The 21,246-nt window shown below is 39.4% G+C and overlaps 1 protein-coding gene across 2 annotated transcripts in view; it reads right to left on the bottom strand.

Annotated features, from left to right (window-relative positions):
* BORCS5 (BLOC-1 related complex subunit 5) overlaps positions 1 to 21,246 on the bottom strand; it is a 94,208-nt gene that overhangs the window by 6,871 nt on the left and 66,091 nt on the right. For both annotated transcript variants that reach the window (XM_041736191.1, XM_041736190.1), the window contains exon 3: positions 18,744 to 18,901. In XM_041736191.1, coding sequence (XP_041592125.1) covers positions 18,744 to 18,901 — 158 coding nt within the window. The remainder of the gene's footprint in view (positions 1 to 18,743; positions 18,902 to 21,246) is intronic.

Raw genomic sequence — 21,246 nt, 5'->3', positions numbered from 1 at the left:
CTCTGACATAGTGTGGTAGGAAAATAATTCTAGTCAGTTCTCAAATCACTCTGGAGGCTTCTAGCTCATAACCATATTAACCTAAATCTTCATCCCCTGTCTTTAGATAGTTACTGCTGCCAAATGAGAAGTGGCTTTTATGATATTGCACACTGAACCTCGGGGAGACTTATTTCATGGAAACTCCCATCTTGAATGAGCTGGAATGGCAGAAAAGGACTCCATTACTTTGAGACCCATCAGCTTAAATTCTCAATAGTTCACTTCCCAAAGGTTTAGCCAGAGCTTTTACCTCAGGTGTGAACTGTTCAGAACCTCCAAATGATGTGTAGACATCTGAAGGCATTCCTAAGCTCAAAGTGAGAGTCACTCTGAGAGGAGCAGGCTCCAGGGAAGCAATACAACAAACAAAAAATTAACATGAGGTTGGGTAATCGTTCTAGATTTACAATCAACTATATATACCTTGCAGAGGAAGGCAGTGGTGTCAGAACTGGGTTAAAATTTTGGTTCTGCATAGGACTGATTACTTCCTTTTTTTTTTTTTTTTTTAAAGTAACCTCCATGCTCAATGTGGGGCCTGAATTCATGACCCCGAGGAGCAAGGGTCACAGGCTCTACTGACTAAGCCAGTCAGGCATCCCTACCTTTGTGAATTTGAACCAGTCACTTACCCTCTTTCGAGCCTCAGCTTCTTCACCCTTAAATTAGGCATAATGACAGTACCAATTTCAGAAGGCTGATGTGAGGAGTAACGAGATAACATGTACAGAAGGCCTATAATAGCCCCTAGAAAAACAGAGCGCCATAAATTATAACATATATGTGAACTGAAATAGAAACTAGGTCTTAAAACTCCTTTTACATGACGAATGGAAAAACAAGGTAAGAAATTCAGTAAAGTTCAGGGGAAAAAATGACATTTTGAGGCATTCAAATTGACACAATGTATCTTTGTTGTAAAGGCGGGAGAGCTTATTGTTATGTCTCATCTCTATTACATTAACTATCTCCAAGGCTTACACAATCACTCAGATGACAATTTACCATTGTGTTTTTTGCTGACATGTTTTTTGTTTTAAACTTCTGCTACTGAAAAATCTTACAACGGAGCCACATTACTCATCTCGTAGTTTCCTGACACAAACATTTCACACTACGTAATAACTAAAATCATTATTCACCTACAAGTCTTTCCATGTGTTTTTGATTTATATGTTCAGCCATGAGAATGAGTAACTCCTACCAATGTCTGTGATAAAATAAAATGATAAAAATATATAGGTATATATACATGTATATATTTTTTTTCAAAAAATATTTTGAAAGCAAGCAGAAGAGCTTTATTAATAAATGGTATCTTCTCCAACAGGAGTCCATTCCTTCAAAAAAATTTTGTTACATAAGATTTCCTGATAGGGGTGCCCTTGGCTGGCTCAGTTGGTAGACTGTGCAACTCTTGATCTTGGGTTGTAGGTTCAAGCCTCACAATGGGTATAGAGAATGCTTAAAAATGAAATCTTTAAACAATTTTTTTCTGATAAAATAAGCTTTGATGGTGGGTTGGCACAAGGTGGGTCATCCTATGTAAAATATCTAAACGCTTGATGTAATTTCCTTTTCAAAGTAATGATAATCTTTTCAAAGTAGTGGCACATACTACAAAGGCCTATAGTTTTAAGTTTGATGTATAATACAGTAAGAGCTTCACAAAGATACGGTACATCTTCTAAATTCTAAAATCTTAATTGTAGATATGTACAAGATGGTCAAAAGTAGTTTACTTATTCACAGGTCAAAAGAAAAATGAATGGGTAAATTGTGTACCACAGTTAACAAAACTCAAGTTTATATGATCAATAGACTCTTGCTTTTCCTATCTCTTAGTGACTTAAGTTTTTTAAAAAATGTTAAAAGAGACTGCTTAAGAACTCAATTAAAACTATATTTTAAAAAAAGTCACGCATCTTTCCCACCCTTTAAAAGTATTGTTTAGCTTTTAATGTGATAATGTCTCTCAGTTAATGTAAGTCTCAATGTCAATTTTTATTCGGTCTCAATAAATAGTTCACTTTCTTTTAGAACTTATTCTACATTTAAGTTTCTGTTTCCCAAGGAGGTCAATTACAGAACATGGGGGTGGGAAGCAGAGGCCACACAGGGCTAAGGGCCGTCTTGGTCTCTTCCCACATTCCAAATCCAGCCCCAGCTTTGTTCTTCCTTTGGACAGACATCCGTCTTTGGAAATGCTTCAGTGTTTTACATAAAGCTTCACCCTCTTACATATTCTAAAAGTCAGAACTACCAATTCCTCTAATTGGAGAGCATTCTCATAGCTGTATAAATTAGTACTGTCCCTAGGGCAAAATCTGCTGTTGCAAATTCGTTTCTCCAAAGAAGATACACAAATGGACAATAAGTACATGAAAAGATGTTCCCCATCATTAGTCATCAGGGAACTGGAAATCAAAACCATAAGGAGATACTACTTTACACTTATTAGGATGGCTAAAATAAAATGGCAGACGGTTGTGAGGATGTGGAGAAACGAAAATCCTCATGCACTGCTAGTGGTCACAGAAAATGGTATAGTGCTTCAAAAACAGTTTGGCAGTTTCCCAAAAAGTTAAATTTAGAAGTATCATTTATTTTTTTTCTCTTTAAGATTTTATTTATTTATTCATGAGAGACACACACACACACATGGGGGGGTGGCGGGACAGAGACACAGGCAGAGGGAGAAGCAGGCTCCATGTAGGGAGCCTGATGTGGGATTTGATCCCGGGACTTCAGGATCACACCCTGGGCCGAAGGCAGGCTCCAAACCACTGAGCCACCTGGGGATGCCCTACAAGTGCCATTTAATTCAGCAATTTTACTCCTAGGTATATGCCCAAGAGAACAAAAACATATGTTCATGCAAAAACTTGCACACAAATGTTCATGGCAATATTACTCATGATAGATAAAAAGCACAAACACCCCAAATGTCTATTAATGGATGCATGGATAAACAAAATGTATATCCCTACAATGGAATATTATTGAGCCATAAAAAGGGCACACAATACTGATCTGAGCTACAAATGCAATGAGCCTTGAAAACATCACGCTGAGTGAAAGAAGCTAGACACAAAGGCCACATGTTATATGATTCCATGTAAATGAAATGCCTAGAACATGCAATCCATAAAGACAAAGTAGATTAGCAGTTGCCAGGAAATAGAGGTTTGGGGGTGACTGCTAACTTATATGGGGTTTCTTTTTAGGGTGATGGGAATATTCTGAAATTAGAGGGTGTTAGATGAACAACTTTGTGAGTATACTAAAAACCACTGAACGATATCACTATAAAAGGGTGAGAGGTACCTTTAAATCAAGTTCTCAGCAAACTCCCAGAACCTTCCTTGCTTGTTCTTAAACTGACCCCTTAATGGTCACATTCTTAATCTTGCTCCTCACTGGAGGCACCTTCTTCTTTTTAAACATTTAAATAAAATTTAAATTCAAGTTTTTATTTAAACAAGTTAACATACAGTGTTGTATTAGTTTCAGGTGTACAATATAGTGATCAGCACTTACATACAACCCCTGGTGCTCATCTGGACAAGTGCACTCCTTAACTCCCATCATCCGATTAGTTCATCCTCCTCCCATGCCCCCTCTGGTAAACATCAGTTTGTTCTCTAGAGTTAAGAGTCTGTTTCTTGGTTTGCCTTTCTCTTCCCTCCCCCTCAACTCAATTATTTTTTTTTAAGTTCCACATGTGAATGAAATCATATGGTATTAGTCTTTCTCTGACTTATTTCACTTAGCTTAATACTCTAGCTCCATCTAAATGTTGTCACAAGTGGCAATATTTCTTTTTTATGGCTCAGTAATATTCCATTATATATACATATACACACACCACATATTCTTTACCCGTTCATCAGGTGATGGACACTTGGGTTCTTTCCATAATTTAATGGCTATTATTGATAATGCTGCTATAAACATAGGGGTGCATGGATCCCTCTGAATTAGAATTTTTATATTCTTTGGTAAATAACCTAGTAGTGCAATTGCTATATCATAGCATAATTCTATTTTTAACTTCTTGAGGAACCTCCATAGTGTTTTTCAGAGTGGCTGCACCAGCTTGCATTCCTTCAACAGCAGAGGCACCTTCTTCTTAAGATCTTTCATCTACTCTCAGAACCTGGTTCTTAGGGTTAGTTGCTCTAGCTTTCACACATCAGTTATCATCTGAATTTGTCTTTGCTTCACAAGTTTAGTAGTCTCCACTTCAGAGAGTTGAGTGCCCCTTGCCACCAGTTTGGCACGTTCTGACCAAGCCTCTATCCTACCGCATCTTTACTGCTTGATCTCCACTGGGGATTCACAGATTATTAAAGTTAGTGTGTGCTAGGCTGCGACAAAAACTTTTCTGGGTCTACTCTGTGTTTTCTTGAGTTTCTCACCCTCCTCCAGATCATCATTCCCACAGAGGATTTGAGACCTCCCTGAGGCAATCTTCTCTAGGATGCCTCTCTCTTGCACAATGGACACACAATGGAAAGATGTTTTCATTAATTATACCATGGGCTAAATGACACCAATTACCACAAATTGGACACTTTGAAGTAATCCTGTTTCCAAAGACAACAGTTTGCAACAGCTTATAAAAGTACACATTTGCCATTTATCTCATATCATACCTTTGGTCTGTAAATCAAACAAGAACGAAGTTCCTCTCTGGCAAATCTCAATCTACATGATCTATCAAAACCAAAACCTGAAATCCATGCTAGTGTGACTTTTTGTAATATATGTGCATATTAGGATGATTAGGTAGGCCAAATATTCAGTTATTCCCAGTTGTTTTAATTAATGTAATAAAATAACGTTTTATTTGAAAAAATAAACTACTATTCCAACTATTATCCCTTGAGTATCTATTAAATGTTAGGCATTGTTCTATGTACCACACACACATCTTTGTTCCTCATAAAAGTTCTATAGGGAAAATGTTACTCTCTTACTAGAGATGTGGAACTGGAGACACAGAGATCACAAAATGTGCCTAGGGTCACAGAGCCAGTACTAGCAGTGAAGCCAGAATTCAAACCCATGCTTCTCCACCTAATCTTCCCCTATCTTTTCCACAGAGTTAATTAATTTGAATATCAATTCATTTCAGTTAAATACATACCATGCTGAACAATGTCTTCAGTATTTTTTTTTTAAATCCTTAACAGATGAACTGAAATAGTAATCGTGGATAGTTTTCAAGTGGTGTGAAAGAACACACTTTTGTTTCTACTTTAACTACCAAGATTTATTTTTTTTTAATAACCAAAATAACAAATTGCCAGATATAGCCTGGATATCTACAAAACAAAAACTGAGGAGACCAGAGGGAATAAATTTGTCAGCAGATAAACTGAAATGACATTTTCACTGGCAAAGTCTGTTTGCACACTTTGGACAGTGACATGTCCCTTGTACAAGCATTTCATAATCCTTGACATCGGGGTGGGGGGGAAATAATAATCCTTGACATCACCAAGGGGCTTTAACACAGAATGCTGGAGCTAGCTGAAAGGGTCCTTTACAGACAAAGACTACTCCAGAGAGCTCAAGCAGCTTTGCGTGAGCCCACTTGGCTGGTATGGCCAGGGCCAGGTTCCACATCTCCTGGTCACTGCCAACCATCTCAGGAACGAAAGTTGGCCAGTGACATTTCTTTTTCCACAGTTAGTTCTACCTTGTCAAGTGAGTTAAACTGTGTAAAAACTATTACCTAAAGTTTTTCAAGTCACCATTTCTGTCCAAAAAAAAAAATCTGTTGTTAATGGATGTCAAAGTCAAATCAAACATCTCTACTCCAGTAGGAATAGGAACCTGCTCAGGTGGGCTTATGTCTGCAATTAGGAGGATATCAGTCAAAATTGTGCACATTTTCTACTTCCTTCTGGAATTACGTAAACCTTCCCCGGGTCCTTATTAGTCTGCCATTTCCTGTTGCGAAAGGAACAAACAATGGGCAGACTGTCACCAATGTTTTCATTAATTACAACACAGGCTGAATGGCATTGATTACCACATAATGGACATTTTGAAGTGACCCTGTTTCCTTTTTTCAAACAATGTATCTAAATGTCTCCTAAAAGAAGCACATTTTATTTGGGTCTCCAAGAGAATTAAGACATACCAGGATCTCAGGAATTTGAATTGCATCACTTTGTTCCAATACTCATTTTATGACTTGCCCAACTTCCCTGACCACCTTCCTACCCTCTATATTAGGTCTAGGAAGGAAGATAGGAGAAAACTTTCAAGACCTTTAAGCAGTTCCCAAGGCTAAATAAATGAAAGTTGGGCCATGACTTCCTCCCTCCACATCCCTCAGAAAAGGGCTAGTGAGTCTCTGAAAGGGAGCAAAGAAAGAAAATGATCAGGGTAAAAAGAAAAGTTCGGGGCAGAAATCCCAGTTCTCCCTCCCCTTGGGAGAGTCTTCCCTGTACACCAAACAAGATAGTAGCTCAGAGCAGACACTCTCTGCCTCGAGAAGTCTCTGTTCTGCTTCCTCTCTAGATAGAGCCGCTGCAGTCAGTCCTAGAGGGGGAGTGGGGGGAGCCCCAAACCCCTCAGCACAGGTCTCCTCTTTGGCTTCCCCGCCTGCTCCTCTCCCTGTCCACTCTCACTATTACCAGTCCCGCAAGATACTGGTAAAAGGCTCTCTTCTCAAAAAAATGATCAGTGGAGAGTGTGGAAAGTTAGCCTTAATGAAGGCAGAGCTGGCATTTTAAATGTGTAAATGTAGGATCTTCAGGGTGATTTTTTTTTTTTAAGTGTGGCTGCATCCTGTCAGGATTGCTTTTGAAATACAAAGTATACCATGAAATTATGAAGGGAATATTAATATTGTAAAGGAACGCTGGGTCAGGGAAAGCATGTGGGCACTGCACACAAACAAGAGGAGGTGGGAAGTAAAAGCATTGGGATAAAGAATGGAAGAGAAAGAAAGAACAGCAGAAAAAACATGGGTCTTAGATCTGGGAGTCCCAGCTCTATCATTTCACAACTGGGTAACCCTGAATGGTTTAACTTTCAGGTCTTTGAGTGTCAGTTTCTTTTTCTGTCCAATGTAGATGACAGTGCATGCAAAATACCTATTCCACACCTGGCACACGGTCAACATGTAAAAAGTGACAGCTTTATTATTATTACTATTACTACTATGTTTAGACAGAATCTGGAGAAGCTGTGCTGGTAGATGGAGCAGGTGGATGGTGAAGAAAATCTGGGAGCCATGTCACTAAACTGGACTCCTCTTCCAGGACTAAAGGGAAATAAAAGTAAGTCTTGTATGGACCTAAATGACACATTGAATATTTAAAAGCTGAGCTACGGTGACTAAAACAATGTCAAACTGGGTCATGTGCCCTATACTTCCATTTATGTACCCCAACTGACAACACAATCCCTCTTCTGATTCAGAGTAGAAAACAGATCTTAGAGGTGGTATGGAGGTAAATATTTTACCATCAAAATTCTCTACTCTGCGTGTGAAGAAAGAATGCAAGAATACTAAGATATAATAATTTGGTGTATCTCAGCTGATGCCAGAGTGTGCGCTCCCAAGCACTATGCTGGATGACCTCGTGGGACCCATAAGAGGCCCCCAGCATTACCCATGCAGAAGGCTGGGGTGACAACTCAGACCAATACACACATTCACCCAGCAAACACCTCCTGAGCATGGGGGAGAAGTGAGGCAGGGGATCCCTTCTCCCCTGGAAACCAGGAATGCTTCCTGCACAGGCTGTTGGCATAGACCGACAGGATTGCTGGATCCCCCAGGAGGGAAGATGGGAGGACACATGGAGTGGCAGTGGAGACCAGAGGGCAACGTGAACATGGTGGATGTGGGAGGATACGACTGGGACTACTACGTAATGGAAAGGTAGATGAGGGAGTGCTCAGAGAGACTCTGGGTCTCAGCAAGGATGAAGAGAGCATGGCTGAGGGGCCTCAGGGGTGGGGTGAGGCCATTTTTAAAACTACGCTCTGTGCCACTAATACTCATACACAGCCACATCACTTCCTCCTGGTCCTGCTGCATCTGAGATAATTGTCTTTTACTCCCTAAAATAATCCTTTCATTTACACAGCTCCCTGTAGTCCTGCAGAGTACCTTCACATTCATAATCCCACTTGCTCTGGGCTGCAGGGGGGCTGTCCCCTTAACTTTCTGTGTAAGCAGTTCCTAGTAATGGTTTGAAATGACCGTAGACAAGTAGAAAGCTCTCCACTCATGTGCAGAATGAACTGTGGGGTAATGCCAGGATGGTATCTAAAGGCTTACAATATTAAAATGTAGTCTGTTGAGGTGCCTGGGTGGCTCAGTCGGTTAAGCATCCAATTCTTGATTTCAGCTCAGGTCATGATCTCAGGGTAAGGAGGAAGACTGAGCCTCATATGTTGGTTCTGTGCTCAGAAGGGAGTCTGCCTCTCTCTCTCTCCCTCTGCCCCTAACCCTGCTTGCGTTCGTGCTCCCTCTCTCAAAAATAAATAAATCTTTAAAATACAGTTTGTCAACACGGGCAGAAAAAAGTTAACTGTTGCCTCAAGCTCTAGGAACACCTCCCAGAAAATCTTTTGGGAATCCTTGAGGCCTGAACGACTTAGCAATATTTTAAAAATGTGGATCTCCAAGTGTCCTCCCAACTAACAACAGAGATAGTAAGTCTCCAGTTCAGAACATCCAGATAAGTATGACAATGAGCAGACTGTTAATAAGGACAAGAATCTTAGGCAGTGTATCAAAACTTGATAAATTTTAGGTATAGACAGAATTTTGAGGAACAGTCTCCTAGTTCACTCAGTACCAGCCAGATCTTTATTTTAAAAGTTCTTTTCTTGAAAAGTCTTCCTGGCCCACACAATCTACAATTTCAATCCCACTAACATTTCAAATCCCTTTTCTTGCTTTATATTTTCATTCTTAGTACTTATCTTACATGCTATAGGTTTTACTTTTTTACCTTTATTGTCTGTTTCCCCAGACATGAGGAAATAATTCTATTTTGTTCAGTGATACATCCTCAACACCTAAAACAGCCTGGCACAGAGCTAAATGAGTTCATAAATGAAGTAGACATGTAAAGGCACATACATACAAACTTCTGAAAGGCATGTGTTTTTTTTTTTAAGATTTTATTTATTTATTCATGAGAGACAGAGAGAGAGAGGCAAGACACAAGGCAGAGAGAGAGAAGCAGGCTCCATGCAGGGAGCCGGATGTGGAACTTGATCCTGGGATTCCAGGATCATGCCCCTGCTGAAGGCAGGCGCTCAACCGCTGAGCCTCTCAGGCATCCCTAAAAGGCATGTTCTTATCTCAGTGAGTCAGAATTCTGCAGCCAGGGAGACAGAACCCTAATAAGACTCATATATTTTGAAGGGAAAAAAAAAAGAACAGAGGTAGTCCACGTTGGGGAAAAAAGTATGTATGTTCAAGATAGACATATGTCAGACGTTGAAAATAGAATGAAACAGGCTAAAAACAAATACCACCAATCATCTCATCATTAAAGGGCAACCACAACTAATTGTCATGTTTCCCTTGAATCTTTTTCTTTAAATATATTTAACATAGTTGAAGTCATATTGACTGCATAATGCTGTATTCTGCTTTTTTCACTTAATGTGAAAACCTTAAGCGGTTTCATAGTATCACTTGGTATTCATTGACAGGACTTAGATCAAGTGAAATTTATCATGAAAAATTGCCCTTCTGCATCTCAAATTTGGGCTACAGATGCATCTAGGAATAACAGCTGAAAGAGGACACATGTGTTCAAAGTGTAGCTCAAAATGTAATACAGCCTTGGGTATGCTTATAGACTACATTTCCCAGCCTCCTTTGGAGTTAACTGCAGCCAGGCGATTGAGTTCCAGCCAATGATGGGTGACCCTTATGGGTTTGGTCCACAGAATCTCCCATCTGTGCTATTCCATTCCCTTTCCTCTTTTGCCAAGTGGGTGCCATCAAGAAGTGGTCTTTGGTTGGGTATGGCAGAGCCACAAGATGGGAGGAGACTAAATCCCTGAACTCAAGGGGGGGAGACTCACTTACTAACATCCAGAAACATCCACCCTGAACATGAGCAAGAAATAAGCTTCTGCTGCATTTGAGCCATTACACATTTCTTCATCTATTTATAGCTGCAGTCTAGCTTACCCTACCTAAAACAACTCTCAAACCTTTATTTTCCTTAATAGAATAAAGAAGTTTCTCAGGCACCATGATACTGAAATAATTGAAGAATATATTAAGTTTTTTTTATTTAGCAAACATTTATTACATGTCTACCATGTGCCAGGCATTGTTCCAAGCACTGGAGCAACATTCAAATTTGATAAAATTCCTGGTTTTTCTTCACTAAAAGAGATACAGGACAGGCAATAGCTTTTCCCAGCTCTATTTCCAGTTCTACACCCCACATGTCCTTAATGCTGCTTACTCTCTAGCTTACAGACTGCAATTACTCTGGCATTCCAGGGGTAGCACAAGGGGCCTCTACCATTGCCCACTCTGGCAGACTAGAAATGACCTACGGGAGGGAAAGGGACAGGGGCTCTAGTACCTGGCACATGTGGCTAGTACTAGAAAAGCTGGCAGCTCCAGGTGTCTAGGGGCATGTCTAGGGCAAGCAAACTATGGGGGAAATAGGGCTGCTGTTCACACATGCTCATATGTCAGTATCCAGAATTAGAATGGAGTTAAATCTTTGAGCAGTCAAATAACTGGGTTTTGCTCCTGCCTCGCCAAAAAATACAAGCCCACATTTCCAAAGGCAAGTAATAAACTAGATTGGGCCCTCTTCCAGGATTTCAGCCTTTTGGCAGGACAGTGCTGGTGCAAAGGAAATGTGGGGCCAGGCCCAAGGAAGTACTGTACGGTATACCTTACAGCCAGACAAACCAGAATAAGCCCAATCCCCCATCTGCATTTCCTGCCACCCAAGGGACCAGTTGTATTTCTTACCAAAAAGAAAGGTTGCCCAAAGGACAAGAATGGGGGAGAACTATAAATATATTTTAAGGTCTCAACTTGAAACTTACAACAGAGAAACTTGCAAAACAGAAAGGAAACAAAAAAAATTCTTTTAAATACCCTTGGTATGTTAGCAAACAGAAGCCTAACATCACAATGATCTTGTCAAAATTTGTAGTTTTAAGTAAACACTGCCAATCCATTTTATAATTTGACGTCAAAAAAACAGAAAACAGTGTGAGGGTAGGTTTAAAAAGCAGCAATAGGAATCTAACAAGACTGAAATTTAAAGGAGATTCAATTCAAGGTTGTACAGAATAACAGCCTCACCTGGCCAATGGTCCACATGAACCAAGTTTTTAATTGAAGGAACTCACAATAAATGCTAATGCCACTTCAGACACTGATTCTCTGTGCAACACTGTAAGCAATCCATTTAACCTTGACCAGTATCTTCCACAGCCCCCTGGGAGGAAGCATGGTCCAGCAAGTCAGGTCAAATACTTGGAAAATTGCTCCAATTAGGTCTTAAACATTCTAGTACTGTCAACGAAAGAAATCCCTGCCCAGCTCTGTGTGCCAGCCCATGCCTGGTAGCTCATTCCCTCAAACACCAGTTGAGTGTCTACTGCATGAAAAAGGAATAACTAAAATAAAAATGAAAGATTCTAAAGAAGTAGAACATAAGTAGTATGGTAAAGTCGGAAAGAGGGCTGGTGATCTTCTATCATATTTTAATAATTTCATTTTTTTAAAAAAGATTTTATTTATTTATTTGAGAGAGAGCAAGAGACCACAAGCAGGGGAAGTGGCAGTGGGAGGAGGAGAAGCAATACAAGGCTCAATCCCAGGACCCTGGGATCATGACCTGAGGCAAAGGCAGACATTTAACTCACTGAGCCACCCAGGCACTCCCATATCTTAATCATTTTAACTAGAATAAAAATTTGGGGTAAATCCCAAAGAAACTCAGGGACCTTGTTTTCTTTATTTGTGTCATGAAAGGGTTGAATCAGAAAAACTTTACTGTCTCTTTGTAATCCCACAGCTTTCACAGAACTAAAACTTTCTTACCTATTCATCTGAATCTCCACTGAATGCTTTATATTGGTTTGTGCTAAAATAGCATGCTATCAACACATCCAAGAATGAAAAACACAGACCAGCAGAATCATAGTACGAATTTAATCTCAAGGACTTAGATCCAGCACACAATAACTAGAACAAAATAAATCTAGTGGTTTTATCTTACTTAAGAGGGTATTCCAGGGATACCTGGGTGGCGCAGTGGCTGAGCGTCTGCCTTTGGCTCAGGTCGTGATCCTGGGATCCGGGATTGAGTCCTACATCGGGCTCCCTGCATGGAGTCTGCTTCTCCCTCTGCCTGTGTCTCTGCCTCTCTCTCTCTGTGTCTCTCTCATGAATAAAAAAATCTTTTAAGAAAAAAAAAAAAAAGAAAAGAAAGTATTCCAATCTAGGAATACACTTACTCACTGACAGCAACTATAGTGAGGCAGAAACATGATCTAGGTCAGTGACAAGAGCTGCTCCAAATGTCTCAACTATGACTTCCTGGGACTGTGTATTTGCCATCTGCCCTCCCCTCCCAAAAACCCTGTCCCTGGGGAAGGCACCCTCATTAGGAAGATGAATGTTCCTTTCGATTTTCAGTTAATCCATATTTCCATGGCTGATATGACCTAAAACTGAAAGTGTCTGCCTGCCAACTTGAACCTAGAAATAATGAGATATCACAGAAGAAACACTGAAATGACAAGAGCGATACATCCGCAGCCTAGAAGCCAAGGACTAATCATTCACTGCCATTCAGTTTCACATTTCTCATGATCCACGTTCCCAGGCACTGGTTTATTATTCACAAAGCAGAATAAACAATTAACTACAAAAAAATCACACAAATCACATATCCGTGGCATGAAAGAAATGCAGGGCTTGAGAGAAACCAGAGTGGGTAAAAAATTGTGTCTTGCCACTACTTAGTTCTTTATCATACTTGGGTTATTGAGAGTAGAGCTTAAAACAAGCCAATATTCAGGCTGCTGCTGGTATCAAGAAATTACATATAGGCCAATTCATGGCATTAGGGTTAGGCTTTTCTCCTTAGTCATTATTTATATTAAAAACAATGAAAAGAGCCAACACTATAATGTTTACCATATGGCAGACACGGTCCTAAATGCTTCATGGCAAGTAACTCATTCAACCCTCTCCAAAACTTTCTGAGGTGGATACTATTCTTACTTCATTTAACAGAAGAAACTGCAGCTCAGAAGAACTGAGTTACTTGTTCAAGGTCACACAGCTAGTTAGAGGCAGTGCCAGTATTTGAACCCAGGCAATGAGGCTCTGGAGTCTGCACGCAGAACCACTATGCAGAAGTGCCCACAATATAAGGTACACATTATTGTCCCTTTGCTGAGCCCTCCATGATTCCCAGTGCTCACAACTGTACTCCTACCCAGTGGTCACTCTCAACCAATGACCTCCCCTCTTCTTCAGGGGGAATACATGGGCTCCTTGGGTGTGGCTGATCCATGCCAATTATCCTCTTTTAATAAAATTGTCCAAATTCTCCCCATTCTCTCAAAACAAATGCTCCAGGGCTCTAAATCCCACCCTCTCTTGCTGCCTCAGGAACCCCACTCTAAGACCTCTTCTATCCTTCATCTTTGATCTCTTTTGTCTCTTCTCCATCAACCTGTGAACATGTTCAAGTATACTATCTGCAAAATAAAACACCAAACCTTCCTACGATCTTCAACCACTTTTCATTCCATAATTTTGGCCACTACCTCACTCTGTGACCCTGGATAACTTGCTCACCCTCTCTACTAGGCTTCAATTTCTGCATCTAAATAATGAGGGCGCTGGACCAGGTCTCTATGGTACTCTGAACTCCCCAATGTTCCATGGCTCTTAATGCAGAGTTAGAGTTTTTCGAACAAGTTTAGTTTCTTCACTGTCCCCTGAAGCCTCAAAGTTAATTTTCTTCTAAGACTGCCAAGCTGTTCCTGTAGCAAGCAATGCTCCCTCCTCCTATTTTCCGTTCATTTCCCAAACTTTGATTTCCCTTTATAAGTTAGCTTGAACCTCACCTGCTCCTGATCTTTAACTCGTATAGCACCTCAGTTAGGGACCATGATTTAGCAGTCTCCATCAATAGTGCCCTTTCTTTCCTACTACTGTCCTGCATATCTTTGTTCCTGCACTTAGACTAAGCTCTCAGCAAGCAGGCACTTTGTCACCTTTTTCTGTAACCTCTAAGAAACCTCACACTGAGTAGGTCTGCAACAGTAGCTCAGCAATGCTTGTTGGCTGAGGGGTCACCCAGGAACCAATAAAGAAACTAGTGGTCAGTGTGCATTACAAGGCTCTCTGGGAAGGAAGGCTACCTCTATCTTCTACTCCTCTCTCAGACACACCAATTTGTAAGACAGACTTTTCACTCAAGAGCATCATCCAAATTTAGGAACAGGAAAGCTTAGCTAGCTCCCTGCCTTTCTTTTATCTGAATCAGAACAGTTCTAGCCATGTTTCCCTTTGATCCAAACTTAAAGTGACTGCAGGCCTTTAACTTTATGAGTCTCTGGTTGATCCAGGTTCTACACTTCCACTAATACATATTCTCCAAGGTTATTAAGTTCCTTACTTTTCAACACATACAGCATTATGTTACTTCCTCACACTTGCAACCAAATTTCCAGGAAACATCTGGAATAATATTAGAGAGTTGGTGTTATATCAAAACTACATCCTCTGCTTTATTCATTTGGAAGTGACTAATTTCAGCCTTGAGGTTGGAAGTGAGCACAGATGGATGTGTATGTTTGAAGCGTTTGCTAGCATTTACCAACAGAGATGCCAAGTCACCAATAAAAACCTTAAAACAGTGCTCATCTCCTTCACCTTAGGAGAACTACCAAGGTACCACATACTATGAGTACTGTTCTCTGATCTGTAATAATCCCGGGTAACTACTGATCGCTAAAGTGAATCCCAAAGTTCCTCAAACAATTTTAACTCTGTTCAATTTAAATCTGTTAAATGGCTCTCAATCCTGGTTACATGTCATCTAGAGCACTTTCATAAATACCAAAGCCTAGCTTCCTCCCTTCCCATTCACCACTCTTCAAAGACTTTTATCTAACTGGTTTAGAGTGAGACCCATACATCAGTTACTTTTTTTTTTTTAATTTTTATTTATTTATGATAGTCACAGAGAGAGAGAGAGAGAGAGGCAGAGACACAGGCAGAGGGAGAAGCAGGCTCCATGCACCGGGAGCCTGACGTGGGATTCGATCCCGGGTCTCCAGGATCGCGCCCTGGGCCAAAGGCAGGTGCCAAACCGCTGCACCACCCAGGGATCCCCATCAGTTACTTTTTCAAAGCACTTCACTATGCTGATAAATTAAGGTATTGTTATTTCAGGTATGACAGTAGCATTACAGCTGTATTTGGGGAAAGCCTTTCTTGGTGGAAAAACTGATGAAATTCAAATAAGGTCTCCACTTAGTTAATAGTGTGGTACTGTGTTAATTTCCTAATTTTGATCATCATACTAAGGTTCTGTAAAATGCTCACTTTAGAGGAAGATGTGTGAGGGGTACACAGAACTCTTTAGATTATTTTTGTGACTTTTCTCTAATTCACATTTTAAAAAGTTTTTAAAAAGAGTCCTTTATCTTTAAAGATACATACTTAGGGGCGCCTGGGGGGCTCAGCTGGTTAAGCTTCAGTATCAGACTCTTAATTTTGGCTCTCGTCATGATGTCAGGGTCATGAGATTGAGCTCCCCATGGAGCCTGCTTAAGATTCTCCCCCCCCAAAAAAAGATTCTCTCTCCCTCTCCCTGCACCCCATGGGGCTTGTGAGCTCTCTCTCTCTCTCAAAAATATATATATATACTTAAATATTTCTGAATGAAATTATATGCCTGAGATTTACTGCAAAATAGATCAGTTGGAGAGGTGGCAGGGAGTGAGCGTGGATATAAATGAAACAAGACCTTACACAAATCAATGCCTGTAGTGAGTAGCTGGGCAATGAATACACGAAGGTTCACAATATTTGTCTACTTCATTGTGTGTGTGTGCATGTAAAAATTTTTGTCATATATACTGGAGGTAAAAATTCCCAGGTAATTCTAACACACATTTAGGGCTAAGAAATCCTGCTCGAGAATCTTGGAAATGAGGTATATAATAAGAGCTCTCTATCTGGTATAACACACTACTACATACCTGCTCTTTGACGCTGAGCTAGTCATTTAATCTTTCTGTATTATTATACTTTCCTAAACTACAAAACAATAGAAATGGACTAAAGGATCTTTCAAAAAGAAAATGAGAAGCATTATGAAATAGATTTACTGTTCTAAAATCTTCTAAGAGTTAACATCACAGTTAATTTCTAGCACAATAATCAAAAATGATAAGGTCTTGTGTCTGCAAGAGCAATTCCCAAATAATGTTCTAAAAAACACTACTTCGGGGATCCCTGGGTGGCTCAGCAGTTTAGCGCCTGCCTTTGGCATAGGGCGCGATCCTGGAGCCCCAGGATCGAGTCCCATGTCAGGCTCCCGGCATAGAGCCTGCCTCTCCTTTGCCTGTGTCTCTGCCTCTCTTTTTCTCTATGTCTATCATAAATAAATAAAATCTTTAAAAAATAATAAAAAAATAAAAATACTACTTCTATAAGATATTACCTACAATAAAGGTTCTTAGGTCAAATAAGTTTGGTACCAGTTTTCTTTATTGTAAGATTCCTAAGAACTTTAAATTTAATTACTTTATTTTTAAAATATTTTATTTATTTATTCATGAGAGAAACAGAGAGAGGCAGAGGGAGAAGCAGACTCCCCGCTGAGCAGGGAGCCTGATACGGGGCTCAGTCTCAGGGCCCTGGGATCATGCCCTGAGCCAAAGGCAAGTACTCAACCACTGAGCCACCCAGGCGCCCCAATCTAAGAACTTTTAAGATAATAAGCATCGTGGGATGCCTGGGTGGCTCAGCGGTTGAGCATCTGACTTTGACTCAGGACGTGATCCCAGAGTCCTGGGATCGAGTCCCACATCGGACTTCCGGAATGGAGCCTGCTTCTCCCTCTTCCTCTCTGTGTCTCTCATGAATAAATAAATAAAATCTTAAAAAAAAAAGATAATATGCTTTGTGACTTTCCAAGGGTGGTGATGGAATATACAAAAAGATTGACCTTCTTCACATGGGACTAGTTTTGTAGAATTTATTGTGGAAAACAGTGCTCTAGACCAGTGGTTCCCAAATCCCAGGTAATGGAGAATAGATTCAGTATCATTTGGTAAGCTTATTAAAATAATGATTGACAGACCACATTCTAGACCTAGTGGGAGAGGAAAACTCAGCATTAAAACAAACAAATAAAAAACTCAAGAGGTTTTGATACATAGTCACATTTGGGATTTAAATCTCTGTAGAACATAACATAGTAAAGTAAGTTTGTAATGTTTGAAAGGCCACAACAATGCCAACCAATATGAAATAATAATTTGGAATGCTCTTCCAAATAAAAGTATTTAAGCCATGAGAGAAGCATATATGTATACATTTCATGAAAGGTAAGTAGTAAAATATTTAAGGTGTTGTCAAACTTAAATGTATCAAATATAACTAGCAGCAACTTTATAATCTCAAGGATTTACTACATCTGCTATTAACTGTTAATGAATCTGCAGTGATGCTCAACCCTTTACTTGTGTATTTCCTCATACTCACCTTCTCACACTGACTCAATGACCAGGACTATTTTGTTAAACAACTCTAGGAGGTGCCATTAACATAAGTGATTTCTCCAAGACAGAACTCCTGGCCTTTTCTTTATATGATACTACTTCAAAGCATCAGGAATCTCAATCCCTTCTTTATTGAAAACTTTGGAAAATGTATGTGCTATACCCTAGTGCTCACAGAGCTGTGCCATGCAGCAGCCCAGTCAATGATATATTTCAGTGTTTGACAGAAGTACCTTTTTTTTTTATTAATAATTACTAAACATTTGTACCATGCACTTTAGTTTTCTAAGTACTTTCACAGGAATTATCTTGCACCTTCCCTCAGAAAAACCTTGTGGGCTAAATAGGTATAATTGTTTCCATTCAACCAGTAAAAATCACTTAGCTTTTCATGTCCTCATACTGTGAAAAAATAATTGAAAAAGATAGCAAGGTTCCTGCTCTCAAACAACTGATACTCTATTGGGAAACAAAATATATATTACACATAGGAAACAGCTAAGTCCATTCAAAGATACAATGTTAGCTAGAGCAGATTAGTATGGCAGGACTTTACATACTAACTAAAACATATTAGTAACTTAATGTTCAATCAACCTTTGGGATAGGTTACTACTGTTTTTCAGATGAGCAAACTGAGACCAGGAGAAGTAACTTATCCAAGCAAATATGTGGTGAACCAGGATTCAAATTCCATGGAGCTGGACTACTCCTTTTCATCCTTAGATTTTACTGATAGGAAAGACAATCTATCAAGGCAATGGGGACAGATGTCAAGACTAAACCAGAAAATGACTACTTCCTATAAAGCTTGGATCACTGGCTCTACTGCCCAGTAGAAAAGGACTCGGGAGTCAGAGGAAATCACAAAAATGAGCTGGTGATGTTATTTTCCCACACTACATTACCTCTTTGATTCGTTTAACCAAAGCATTCTGATCAAAGGCAACGGCCTCTGCACACTGATGAAGGTGATCCTGATATCGCAGGCAGAGCTGTAACACCTGCTGAGAATCCAGTTTCTCCAATTTGGTATTTGTTGGGGAAGTCTGGCCACTCAATAGCCCTTCAAAACAGAAAAAATAAAATAAAATAAAATGGAAGTTACTGTGGAAAAAACTTGTTTTATAAGTAACTTAATTACTGAAGACAAGGTAGGAGACTAAAATTTAACCCTGTATCTTTTATTATATGCTAATGAAAATTATAGCAACTATCATTTATGGAGCATCTATTATATACCAAACGCTCGGCAAAGTGTTTCATATGCAATAATTCGGTACTCATATTTGCCCTGGAAAGTAAGGTAGGATTAGTCCCGTTTCATAGATAAGAAACTCAAGACACAGAGAGATTAAGTAACTTTCCTAATGTCACACAGTGACTAGTAAATGGTTTCTCCAGAATACAGATCCTGACCTTATGATGCTATTTCAAGGTATTAGGAATATAAATCCCTTCTTGAATTAAAACTTTGGAAGATGTATTTACTTAATTTTTTTAATAATTACATTGATTATCTGACTTTATTTTATTTTTAAAGATTTTATTTATTTGAGAGAGAGAGAGAGAGAGAGCCAGAGAGATCACAGAGGGAGAGGGAGAAGCCGACTCATTGCCAAGCAGGGAGTCTGATGCTGGGCTGAATCCCAGGACCCTGGGATTGTGACCCGAGCGGAAGGCAGATACTTAACCAATTGAGTACCCAGGCACCCCTGACTATCTGACTTTAAAACAAAGACTATAGCCAGAGGCAAGGCAGGGCATTACATAATGACAAAGGGATCAATCTAAAAAGAGGCTATAACAATTATAAATACTGATGCACCCAACAACACTGGAGCACCTGGACACGTGAAGCAAAAATTAACAAGCATAAGGAAGAAGCTGAAGAGTAGGGGACTTTAATATCACGCTTACATCAATGAATAAATTATTCAGACAAAAAAAAAATCAATGGCTTGGGACAACACACTCCATCTAACTGATCCAACAGCTACACGGAGAGCATTCCATACAAAGATGGCAGAACACACATTCTTTCCAAGTGTGTATGAAGCTTTCTCCAGGATGGAGCATATATTAGGCCATAAAATAAGTCTTAATAAATTTAAGAAGACTGAAATCTTATCAAACTTCTTCTCCAACCACAATGGTATGAAACTAGAAATCAATTATGTGAAAAGAACTGGAAAAAATACAAACATATGGAGGCTAAATAACATGCCACTGAACAGTCAGTGAGTCAGTGAATAAATAAAAGAGGAAATAAAAAAATACATGGAGGCAAATGAAATGAAATGGTCCAAAATCTTTGGGACACAGCGAAAGCAGTTCTAAGAGAGAAGCTTACAGTGAAATAGGCCTACTTCAAAAATCAAGACAAATCTCAAACAATCTAACCTCACATCAAAAGGAATTAGAAAAAGAAAAAAGCCCAAAGTTAGTAAAAGGAAGCAAAGAATAAAGATTAGAGTGAAAGAAAAAAAAGATTAGAGTGGAAATAAATAGATTAAAAAACAAGAAAAAAGATCAATGAAACTGAGAGCTGATTCTTTGAAAAGATAAACAAATTGATAAACCTTTGGCCAGACTCATCAAGAAAAGGAGAGAAGACTCAAAATAAGAAATGAAGGAGAAGAACTAGGAACTGACATCACAAAAATATAAAAAATTATAAGAGACTACAATGAAAGCTTACATGCCAACAAATTTGGACAACCTAGGAGAAATGGATAAATTCCTAGACACATACAATCTTCCAAAACTGAATAAGGAAAAATAGAAAATTTGAACAAACCAATTACCTGGTATAAAACCGAATCAGTGGTAAAAACAACACAACAACAACAACTCCTTTCCAATCCAAGTCCAGGACCAGATGGCTTTACAGATGATTGTACCAAATATTTTAAAGAGAGTTAAAATCTATTCTTCTCAAACTACTGAAAAAAAAAAGAAAAAAAAACAGAAGAGGAAGGAAAACTTCTAAATTCATTCTTCAAGGCCAGTATTACCATTACCAAAACCAAAGATCCTACCAAAAAAAAAAAAAAATGAGAAAACAACAGGCCAATATTGCTAATGAACAGGGATACAAAAAATCCTCGACAAGATATTAACAAACCAAATTCAACAATACATTAAAAGATCATTCACCACAATCAAGTGAGGTTTACTTCACAGATACAAGAGTGGTTCAATATTCATAAATCAACCAATGTGATACATATTAATAAGAGAAATGATAGAAACCATAAGCTGCTTAGAACTAATCAATGGGGGCACCTGGGTGGCTTGGTAGGTTAAGCATGTGCATTTGGCTCAGGTCATGATCCCAGGGTCCTGCGATCAAGCCCCACCATCAGCCTCCCCTGCTCAGGGGGTAGTTTGCATCTCCTTCTCCCCTCT

This window comes from Vulpes lagopus, chromosome 21 (genome assembly GCF_018345385.1).
Source record: "Vulpes lagopus strain Blue_001 chromosome 21, ASM1834538v1, whole genome shotgun sequence".
In the NCBI taxonomy this organism is placed as follows: Eukaryota; Metazoa; Chordata; class Mammalia; order Carnivora; family Canidae; genus Vulpes; species Vulpes lagopus.
This window is presented reverse-complemented; position numbering and strand designations above follow the sequence as displayed.